The sequence below is a fragment of the Thrips palmi genome, unplaced genomic scaffold, assembly GCF_012932325.1.
Source record: "Thrips palmi isolate BJ-2018 unplaced genomic scaffold, TpBJ-2018v1 HiC_scaffold_15, whole genome shotgun sequence".
Lineage (NCBI taxonomy): Eukaryota > Metazoa > Arthropoda > Insecta > Thysanoptera > Thripidae > Thrips > Thrips palmi.
Genome location: NW_023144624.1, coordinates 12549974 through 12560400, shown reverse-complemented (window position 1 = coordinate 12560400; position 10427 = coordinate 12549974). Strand labels below are relative to the sequence as shown.

At 41.4% G+C, this 10427-nt stretch overlaps 2 protein-coding genes across 4 annotated transcripts; one reads left to right on the top strand and one right to left on the bottom strand.

Annotated features, from left to right (window-relative positions):
• Positions 1-1567: 1567 nt before the first annotated feature.
• LOC117641557 (alanine--tRNA ligase, mitochondrial-like) lies at positions 1568-6473 on the top strand. 3 transcript variants are annotated; one of them, XM_034379006.1, is made up of 17 exons: positions 1568-1819; positions 2040-2268; positions 2342-2360; positions 2421-2515; positions 2599-2744; positions 2832-3026; positions 3100-3244; positions 3325-3464; positions 3562-3718; positions 3805-4072; positions 4245-4677; positions 4747-4946; positions 5071-5248; positions 5331-5592; positions 5678-5814; positions 5904-6087; positions 6167-6473. In XM_034379006.1, exons 2-17 carry the CDS (start codon positions 2062-2064, stop codon positions 6413-6415), a joined length of 3015 nt encoding a protein of 1004 aa, XP_034234897.1. In that variant the 5' UTR covers positions 1568-1819; positions 2040-2061; the 3' UTR covers positions 6416-6473. The 3 variants fall into 3 exon arrangements, with proteins under 3 accessions (XP_034234897.1, XP_034234895.1, XP_034234896.1); XM_034379004.1 differs by having other exon boundaries at positions 2342-2515; XM_034379005.1 differs by having other exon boundaries at positions 1568-1845; positions 2342-2515.
• LOC117641565 (succinate--CoA ligase [ADP-forming] subunit beta, mitochondrial) lies at positions 6465-10249 on the bottom strand. Its single transcript, XM_034379018.1, has 10 exons — positions 10184-10249; positions 9395-9660; positions 9135-9297; positions 8958-9060; positions 8701-8862; positions 8485-8628; positions 8245-8405; positions 8043-8162; positions 7780-7950; positions 6465-7694 (listed from the first exon to the last, which is right to left on the bottom strand). Exons 1-9 carry the CDS (start codon positions 10247-10249, stop codon positions 7786-7788), a joined length of 1350 nt encoding a protein of 449 aa, XP_034234909.1. The 3' UTR covers positions 6465-7694; positions 7780-7785.
• Between the last annotated feature and the right edge of the window lie 178 nt (positions 10250-10427).

Below are 10427 nucleotides of genomic sequence, written 5' to 3'. Positions count from 1 at the left end.
CGAGCTGGCCGAGTCGCGCCGCGCCGCCAGGCCGACCCGACCCGACCCGACCCGATTGCAGTCCGACGGCCGACTATATCCACGACGTAGTGCCGCGGCTGCCGCGGCCGGAAGCTCCAGATTGGCGAGGATCCGCCCACTGCCTCGCCTCTGCCGCCTCTGGCTGCTCTGGGCCGCGGCCCGCGGCTGCCTGCACTGTACAACGACCGCGCCACTGGGGCTTCCCTCGCACAACTCACGCACGGCGCTCGACGTCGCCGTGCTCCAGGCAGACCCGACGCGAGCCCGCGCGCGACACGACCCGGAGCGCGGCCGGTGAAAAACTAAGCTGCTGGCAGGCTGAAGGCTGACGCGGGCGAAGCGCGGAGCAACGCGGAGAGCAGCGTCGTGCCGCCGAGCGGCGTGCGCTAGAGCAGGCTAGAGCGCCACGCGAGCGGAGCGGGCCCGGCGGGCCTAAACGCCGCCCGCCCGTCCCCCGTCCCCCCGAGCCACAGCTGATGCCCCCTCCGCTGCTGGCTCGGTGCCCTCCACTCCCACTGCCCGACAAGCTTGCCCCAGTAGACCTATTGTCTCTCATGACGGCCACCCCTCGCTCGCCAATGAAGCGACGCCTTCATTGCTCACTTTCCCTGTCTGAAGAGTCCTAGAGAAATTCTAGAGCGGCCGGTGGGGCCCGAGCTCTGGCCCTGGCTGCGGCCGGGAAACGGACAAGGACGGATCTTCCGGATCCTTTGACCAACAATGCGACTCGGTGCGGCCACTGCGGCCACGGCCCCGCGGCGCCGGACGTGGCCGCTGACGTCCCCGACACGTACTTACCTAGCTTGCTCTCCTCGGCACTCCCGCTGCTCCTCCTAGCACTCCCGCTGCTCCTCCTGGGACTCTCGGTGCTGCCTCTGGCGCTCCCGGAGCTCCCTCTGGCACTCATGGCGCGGCTTTGGCGGTGCTGCGGCCGAAATCACGCCTCTCTTGCCATTCTTGCCGCACGCCCGGCCAGCCCGGCCAGCCCGGCCGCCACGCCGTTCGTCTGTTCGAATCCCGCGGCTGCGCGCGCCGCGGTGCGCCGTGGAAGCCTTCTCCCTTTGTTGGCGGGGTCAGGCCGGTCAGGCCCGCGGAACCTGCGGAGCGTCTCGCATTTCAGCGCGATTCCTGAATGGACTTGGCTTCCTGAATGGACTTGGCTTCCCCGAGGACGGGCCCAGCCACATGACAGACCGGAGTCGATTTACAAAACCTTCCGCGTGAAGGGCGACTTCGATTTTACTGGCAAAGTAGCCCGCCGCTAGGTCCGCTAGGTTACCCTGTGTCGGGCGGGTTGCCTCTCTTCTGATCTCACGGCGGGAATCAAACTACACCAGATTTAGTTTCTTCAACGCGTCGCTCCTCGTGAAGTAGCGGCCAGGCTGAAAATGCCACGATAGATTTTTCGCGTCAGAAAGTCCACACAATCACACTTTGACTGATCTCCCTAGACTCCTGTCCTGGTCCAGGCAGAATCCGTCCGCCCACCCTCGCACTCGCACCTTGCACACACACCACTGGAACTTCCCCCTCCCGTCCTCCCGCCTTCCCCCACCACTACACTAGCCGCGATCCGCAACTGGGCCGTTTCTTGCAAAGGCGCTTCTGTGTTATCTGTTTTTATTTATTTATTTGGACGTAAATGTATAATTTGCTCTTGCTTAGGGCGGCACCAAAAATGTATCACCTTAAGTTTCTTTCCGAGTAGACATTTTCAGCTTGACAGATGCGCTTTATACTGTCAACGGATTAAACTTGATGTGTACAGAAGGTTATGTTTCCCTGTGCACAAGTTTAGGCATGTATTCGACTGTCGGCTGCTAGGTTGTATTAAATAGCGATGATGAACGTATTTAACTTGTCACGTCAGCATCAAATTTAGTTTCTCATTAATATGCCTTTTTCTTCTTTTTTGATAATTTCGCACATTTTGTTTCGTAGGAATATTCATGACAATACCTTTGCACCAGTAGTTGGTTTGTGTCTGAACTTCTTCTGTTCTCTGATTAAAATTACAGGTTTTAAAAGAACGACTTCAAAATGATCTCACTTTGTCGCCGAGTTAGAGTTACCAACCACTTTCTCCCTCGGCTTTATAGCTCTGATGTTAATTGGTCTTCGTCTGATGTGCGAAAACGATTCATTGAATATTTTGTCAATGAAAACAGTCATAAGTTTTTGCGCTCATCTCCTTTAAGACCAATAAGTGATCAGACTATTCCCTTTGTTAATGCTGGAATGGTTCAGGTAACACTTTTGGCATCAGCAGACAGTCACCTAAAATCTGAGGTCCACTTTGCTAATCTTTTTAATGTGTTAGTTCAAGTCTGTGCTACAAGGAAAACATTTGCCTCCAGCCCCTAAAGTTGCAAACAGTCAGAAGTGTGCTAGGGTTGGAGGAAAGCACAATGATTTGGATGCAGTCGGTCTGGATGGTTATCATCATACATTTTTTGAAATGCTTGGAAGTTGGTCTTTTGGAAGTTGTGACAAGGTATATTTCTTTCTTATTTGACTTGCATTGTGGCTTTGTATCTCATGTTTTTCATCAACTAATAAACTGAGTACAAATTTTAGGCAGAGGCTTGTAAAATGGCGTGGAAACTTTTAACCGGGCCATTTGGGCTGAGTCCTGCTCGATTGTATGTCACTTATTTTGGAGGTGATGGTCAAATGGGACTACCTCCTGATCATGAAACAAAGGATATTTGGAGGCAGTTGGGGTAATGCCATTTTTTTATACTACTTTCTCTGTACTATACTATTATTAATTTAAATATATATTAAATTTATGTTTTAAAATTTTTTAGGGTTCAAGACAGTCATATATTACCGTTTGGCACAAGTGACAACTTCTGGGAAATGGGCCTTGTTGGTCCTTGTGGACCATGTACAGAAATTCATGTCGATCACGTTCCAGACCGAACAAATGCTGGAGCTAGGGTAAATGCTGGATTCTCCGACCTCACAGAGCTTTGGAATCTTGTGTTTATTCAGTTTAACAGGTAATGTTATCTGTAGTGCTTTAAAGAGAAACTTCAAAATCCATGCAGGCTAATGTGCCTTTCTAATTTTCAGAAACAAAGATGGGTCACTGACTCCACTAAAATATTCTCATGTTGATACTGGAATGGGCTTTGAAAGGCTTGTGGCTTTACTAAATGGTGTCAAGTCCAATTATGACACAGACCTCTTCACACCATTAATACAGGCCATACATAAGGTATTTAATGGCTGTTTGACTGATGAATTTTTTAAAGTTCAGTGTCATTAATGTCTCTGACACTCCTGTTTTCTTTATAGATTTCAGGCTGTGACCCATACTCCCATTCATTTGATGAAAATGATTCAACTTTCCAGAAAGATAAATCATATCGAATCCTAGCAGATCATGCTCGTTTACTCACAGTTGCTATTGCAGATAATGTGTTTCCCCACCTTGAGTAAGTGCAGTCATGTATATTGATTGTGTTCAGTTATACTTAACACTTTGCTGTAATTTGAAACTCTTTTTTTTTTCTTTTTTTCTTTTGGCCGCAGATGTAAACTAAGATGGGTACTGAGAAGGGCTCTGCAAATCAGTGACAATTTTATGGGGAAAGAGGGAACAGGAGCACCACTTCTTATTGAACTCTCAAGTTATGTCGCTGATTCACTGCATTCCGTATACCCAGAAATTGGGAAAAATTTGGCCAAGGTTTATTTTGTGACATATTTATTGTTCTTGTGTTAGATTTTATGACTAAAAAATCTTTCAAACTCATCTATGAATTTTTTATGTAGGTTGAGAGAACAATTTCACATGAGGCTGAAATTTATCAAGCTGTAAGAAAAGAATTTCCAAAGAACTGGGTTCATTTAGTGAAATCAAAACCAGAGTTGGAAAGTCTTTTAGTATTTGGATCAAACCGAAGTGCACTATCTGCCGCCTATCGTAAAATGAATAGTACGAATGGCTTGAATTCAAAGGTGTCCCCCGCATTGGCTTATCACATGTATGAATCACATGGTATGAGTGCTGAATTAATAGGGGAAATGGCAAAAATATCAGGTTAGTTTGTTTTTCATGTAACATAAGTCAAAATTTGAATCAGATGTAAGAGACCTGCTAGTTTGGGTGGCTTTGTCCCCCTATGGCTAGATGGGGAAAAAATTTGGAAACTATAAAATATTTTGCCCGCTGGTTCATTTATTTTATCCCTTTTTTATAAAATATTTGGCAGGAAAGACATTTTCTGTTGAAGACTATGAAGAAGAATTTGAAAAGAGAAGACAACAGAGCATGTTATCAACTGCAACAAAGTTTGTTGCCTCCTCAGACAGTTTTGTGGGACTATTAGACTCAGGAAAAGTTGCAAAGACAAATGATTTAGCAAAGTATGATTATAGCCCATATGCTGATCAATATAGTTTTCCATCAGTATCTACAAAGGTTGTTGGAATACTGGAAGACGGATCATTAAAAAAATCTGCTAAAGGAGGTAGTGAGTGTGGTGTGGTGTTAGACTGCACAAATTTTTACCACACTGCTGGTGGCCAAGCTTCTGATGAGGGAGAAATTCTAGTTCCTTCAAGCAATGGAAAAATATCACTGTCTGTTAAAGAAGTCTCCAAAGTGGGGAAATATGTTATTCACTATGGCAATCTAAATGGAACGTAAGTTGAAATGTGAGGTTGCTGAATGTGCTTTTCTTCACTGTTCAAGTCTGAATTACGGATTTACAGCCTGACGGTCGGTGATAGTGTGATTACAAAGATAGATGAAGCGAAAAGAATGGCTTGTATGAGAAATCACACTCTGGCTCATCTTATTACGGCTAGCATGCAACAAATTTTTGATGCCCCTCTTCAAGAAAAATGCTCAGTTAATCCATCTCATGTAAAAATGGCATACAATCTTCATGGTCAAAAATTGACAGTTGAAGGTGAGACGTTTTTTTCCCCTTTACCTTTTTCTAATCTATCGGTTTAAAATTAATTTTTAACAATCTTGAAAGAGCTTAGCTCTTGTTTCATTTGCTTTCTGACATTCTGTGTGTTTATTATCAGAGGTCAAGAGACTGGAGGAATCAATACAATACTCTATTGATGACCAACTGCCGGTTAGTAGATATTCTGTAAATTCGTGGGACATACCACCTGGTACAACAGTTCTACCAGATGAAACATATCCGGTTGACAACATTCACATCATAGATGTTAAGAGAGGGAACAAAATCGTTTCAAGGTAGGTTCTGCAATATTTGTCCTTGTTTTGAGTTTCTTATAAACATCTCTTTCTAAATGTACCAAATTTTTTTATCATCTAGGGAGGCTTGTTGTGGAACTCACATTATGAACACAAAAGACATTGGTAAATTCTGCATTTCGGAGGTCATCCTGACAAAAAAGGCCAGTGTTATTTGTGCTCTCACTGGCCCAGACGCTGCAGAAGCATCTAGAAATAGCATTACTTTGTCAAAAAATGTCAATAGTTTTTTAAAACAAGTTTTAGCTGTTAGGGAAACTGTTCACGATCTAATATCTTCAAATTCTACTGATTTACAAACACGTCAGTCGACTTTTGATGCGGTAAGATTTCCTACTTCAAGGGTGTAATTAATTTTTCTGCCCTTTGTGAACCATTGTGTTTTGAAGCTAGGCGTTATGGTTTCAGATCATCAAAGTACATGACACATACAATAGCATCAAAAAATTTATGCTGGAAAACAGCAGAAGGATTTCATATTTAACTTATGATGCGGCTTTGACAGGTGTTCGAGAAGGATTGTCTGAAATTCACTCTATGGCTAGGTATGTATTTCTATTGTCATATGTTTATCTTTTGGGTCGGTTTCCTGTGCAATTATACACCAAGGGACTTACTTGAGCTTTCTTTCAAGGGCTGCCACTGAATTTGATGTGAAAAGGAAAGCCATAAATGCAAATTTTGTGGTTCATTATCTTCCACTCTCGGAGTGTTTGGAGAAAATATTACTTTCTAAGTATACTCGCTTAGTTAATGGTCCCGTTATGTTATTTGCTTTACACGAAAATGAAACGAAGGTTCGCTGCTGTGTTCCTCAGGTCTGTTTCATTGAATTTATCTCTTGACTACACTTTTTCTCAATGTGAATTGCATTCTTGTTTCTCTCTGTTTCAATAGGAAATTGTGTCTGAAAACTTTAATGCTATGCTGTGGATGCAAGAAGTGTTGCCCATTTTGGTTCAGTCAGAAGGAGATGTTGTGAAAACAAACTTTAGCAGTGAAGGTCTAACTTTAAGTATACAATCCAGAGCGTTTGTTTACAAATCTAAAATTCCCTTGAAAGAGAGAAAACATCGATGTTATGAAGGATGTAAAGCAGCTTCTAAGTTTGTTTCAAGACAGTTTAAAGGAAAAAAAGAAAATTAAAACTTCAGTGTCCATTTCAGTAAGTGAGTTAGTTAATAAACAGAAAAACTACCATGAATTGATCTTTATTACTGATAGCAACAATTGTGTCCAACACACGAAATCACATGAATTCAAGTAGATGGAGTATAGTAAGTTACGAGCTAGTAGTGCACTTCAAAAGTTGTGGGTGGGTTGTCCACTTACACAATAAACATCATTCTGAATTAGCTAATATAAATAAATGAGTATTATTGCACATCTCATGGATAGAACAATACTTCACAAAATGTACATATTCACACCCACATATACAACTCTGTACAAATCAAATCTTTGGAATCGATTCATGGTAAGGGAAAATACTGGGGAAATGTGAACTGGCTTAATCAACAATTTGATAAAATAAGTGTTCGTTGCTTCACCAAGAAATGGAACTTAGCGCTTCACAACCATAGCCATATTAAAACCCGAATTATATTTAAGAGCCAGATTGCTCAACCAAACAGTCTTAACATTGGAAACAGTATTTCTGATAAAGCCTCAGTGAAAAACAGAACTGTGGAAGGTATCTATCAATACCCTTACCAGACAAGTTCATGTCTTAAATTCTTATAAATGTAACAACAAATAAAATTTAAAAGGTAAAATATACCAATGCAAAACACATTTGATGGATAAATTTCCGGGTTGCAAAGGGGAGACAAGATGGAATTTTGATCTAATGACAGAAGCAGCTTATTCTTCTAAAATGGCAGTGGGAGCAGAAAATATCAAATTAAAAGCGTGCCATTTAACAAACACTTATAAACCCATCATCACAAAATGCATAAATGTCATGACATGATTTTAAAAATTACAATTAGCAGCAATGACAAGTAGCGAGGCCTCTTTAGCATAAGGGACTATTAAAGCATGAAAGCTACATAGATAACAGGGAGAAATAAGCCATATTTACAGGAAAAATGTACAGTATAACCATAAAATATAAGAACAGGTCTAAAAGCATCTTAAACAACACTAAGTGATGATTGACCAGACAATTCACATCATAATAATAAAAGAGGAAGTAAAATGAAAGTGCTGACAAAGCATGGAGAACAAGTTGTCCCGTGCTTTAGGGTAACTTTTCTTCTCATAAAGGACACTCTGTACACAATAAATTAGAGTTGTTTTTCTCCTGGAATCCATTACAAAAAACAAACTGAGAAAAAATGTCTCTGTGCATTGAATCACTTAATTAGAAGAGCAGTGTGTGATACAAGCAGCCATGATAAGAATGCTTGATGATATCTCGCAGCTAGACATGGAAGAAAATAAAATAATTATTAATATGAAATGAATGCTTCCCAACAAAAATTTTATCAGTTTGAAACTTTACCTACCCCTGTTCAAATCGGAATCTCAAAGTTGATATTGAGGTTTGCAGAACGTGCCATTCCAACAATATTTGAAAGCTTGACAGCCAACCGTGCAGCTTCATCAAGGTCATCAGTGGGAAGGATTTTCAATCCCGCTGAAGCAATAAGAACCTTTGCGGTATCCACCTCTGTTCCCTGTAAAAAAAAAAAAAAAGATTGATGTTGAAGAGAGATAACAGAGTAGATTTGTGCATTATAATGCAGCATGCACACTGTCTTCGCCATACCTGTAATCGGCAGACAATTGGCACAGTAAGGTTCAGTTCCTTGCACGCTGCAATGATACCTTCCGCAATGACGTCGCATCGCATTATTCCGCCAAAAATGTTGACAAGAATTGTGTGGACCTGGAAGAAAATAGAGGCTTTTTATAATAACAGCTTCTGTTAGAAGACAATCTGAAAAATATATTGGTTTCACAAAACATACCTTGGGGTCTGAAGTAATAATCTTAAAGGCCTCTTTGACCTGGTTAGCTGTGGCACCACCTCCCACATCAAGGAAGTTAGCTGGGTTACCTCCATGAAGCTTAATAATGTCCATAGTGGCCATTGCAAGACCCGCACCATTCACCAAGCATCCAATGCTTCCTATTAGATAAAAAAATAACTTTATTAGCACTTTAAATCCTTACAATTTACAAACAACTAACAGCAGATGAGGACTCACCATCAAGAGCAATATAATTAAGGTTGTACTTCAATGCCTCAACTTCTTTTTCATCTTGTTGGGTTAAATCTCTCTTTGCAAACAACTCCTTCTGTCTAAAGTCCGCATTATCATCAAAGTTCATTTTAGCATCAAGTGTCAAGTCTGAAAATAAGTATGCAATATAATAAAACAATATTTTTGGAGTGATGGGAAACAAGAGGAGTTACTTCTTACATCTTCCATCAGCATTCTCAGCATATGGATTCAACTCCACTAATAAGGCATCCTTCTTGAGAAAGAGATCATATAGCTTAAGAAGCATTTCAGCAGTATTGTCTCGCTGGTCCTTCAAGCCAACTTTATCAGCAACTTTCAGCGCTTGCTCACGAGTCAAACCTAAAATCATGGACAAACATTATTATATGTAGACATACATGAATTTAAGACTTGTGGTATTGTGCACAAGTGATTGGTAACATTGCAAAGCTTACCTGCCATGACATCAATTGGCTCATAAAGAATGGCATCAGGGTTCTCAGCAGCTACATCCTCAATATTGACACCACCTTGACTAGAGGCAATAACAACTGGGCCCTGTTAAATAAATTTTTTTTATTAAAAAGATGAATGGATAAATGGGTAAATTTATCAGCAAGAAGGAAACCTACATTGAATGCTCTTTCCATCATGATGGAGAAATAATACTCCTTCCTAGGGTAGCTGCGCTCCGCAACCATAACTGCATTGCAAATACGACCCTTCTCACCAGTCTGCTTCGTAACTAGCGTTTGATTCAGCATTTTTTCTGACAAATCAGCAGCTTCTTCAGGGCTGTTATTTATTTTATTTTTTTCAAAAACGAAACAAGGGATATTTAGGCAAAACAGCGTCAATATAATAATACATAAATGAAGTTGTCATAGTTTACCTGAACGCCATTCGGACGCCACCCTTGAAACCATTTTTGAAGGTTCCTTTACCTCTGCCTCCTGCTAAAACTTGAGCCTTTACTACAAGGTCCTTTGTTCCTAGTTTATTGGCAATATCTAGGGCTTCGCTTTTGGTTTTAGCAACGCCAAATTTAGGTGTTTCAATTCCAGCTTCATTGAGGAAGGTGTAGCTCATGTGCTCATGTAAGTTTAGGTTTCTTTGAGGTTGACGTAGGTTCGGCAGTGATGTTGCAGCACCCAAAAGCTGAAATATTTAAAAATTTATTATTATTTGACAGATTAGTGTCAACAAAACTTTATTACTAGTAAAGATAGTAAGGCTCTATTGAACACTGAGGGGGCAATGATTTGAAATGGCCTTGACAATAAACAGAAATAGCAGACATCTCAATAAGAAAATAGGAAGTTTGAAGGCAATGAAATAGTGATACTTTTTTTTTGTAGACATGGTACAGAAAAGTAATTGAAACTAAAAGTACCAAGCCCTTCCTTAATTGTAGGTAAAATAAATTGAACCATGACACCAGTTCAGTGTGCAATTCATAACTAAGATGAAAGACAAAATCTATCAATGAAGGGGTCAATCTGTTGATAAGACATCTGGCTTGACCTTTATCCTTGCAGTATGCATACTGAAAGACTGAAGGTGACAGGAGTAACATGATCACATACTACATGCGCAACGTAACCAAAGAAACGTCCGTGACCATGCCAAAACTCTATTCCAGACATGTCCTCTAGGAAAATGGGCACATTTAAGACCTCACCTTGCCTCCACTTCTTCTGAAAATAGCTTCCAGAGGAAGAATTCCGCTCTTCAGCATCGTAGCCATTTTCAATGGATGGACGGGTTGGTTCGGTACAGTTCAGTTCGTGGGTGTGAAGCGAAGCGAAGCAGTGACGGATCAGCTGAAAGGTGAAAGGGAAAGGGGCGAATGTCGACTTGTGGCAGGCAGTGCCCGTGGGTACCAACATAAAAAAGTATCTATGGAGTGTATGATGGAATTTAGA

Coding starts and splice junctions, on each gene's coding strand:
- LOC117641557 (XM_034379004.1), top strand. CDS start 2,062: ATGATCTCACTTTGTCGCCGAGTTAGAGTTACCAACCACTTTCTCCCT. Junction 2,516..2,598: donor CTTTTGGAAGTTGTGACAAG/GTATATTTCTTT, acceptor TACAAATTTTAG/GCAGAGGCTTGTAAAATGGC. Junction 4,073..4,244: donor GGAAATGGCAAAAATATCAG/GTTAGTTTGTTT, acceptor AATATTTGGCAG/GAAAGACATTTTCTGTTGAA.
- LOC117641565 (XM_034379018.1), bottom strand. CDS start 10,249: ATGGCTACGATGCTGAAGAGCGGAATTCTTCCTCTGGAAGCTATTTTC. Junction 9,661..10,183: donor TCAGAAGAAGTGGAGGCAAG/GTGAGGTCTTAA, acceptor TAAATATTTCAG/CTTTTGGGTGCTGCAACATC. Junction 8,629..8,700: donor TGAGAATGCTGATGGAAGAT/GTAAGAAGTAAC, acceptor ACTTATTTTCAG/ACTTGACACTTGATGCTAAA.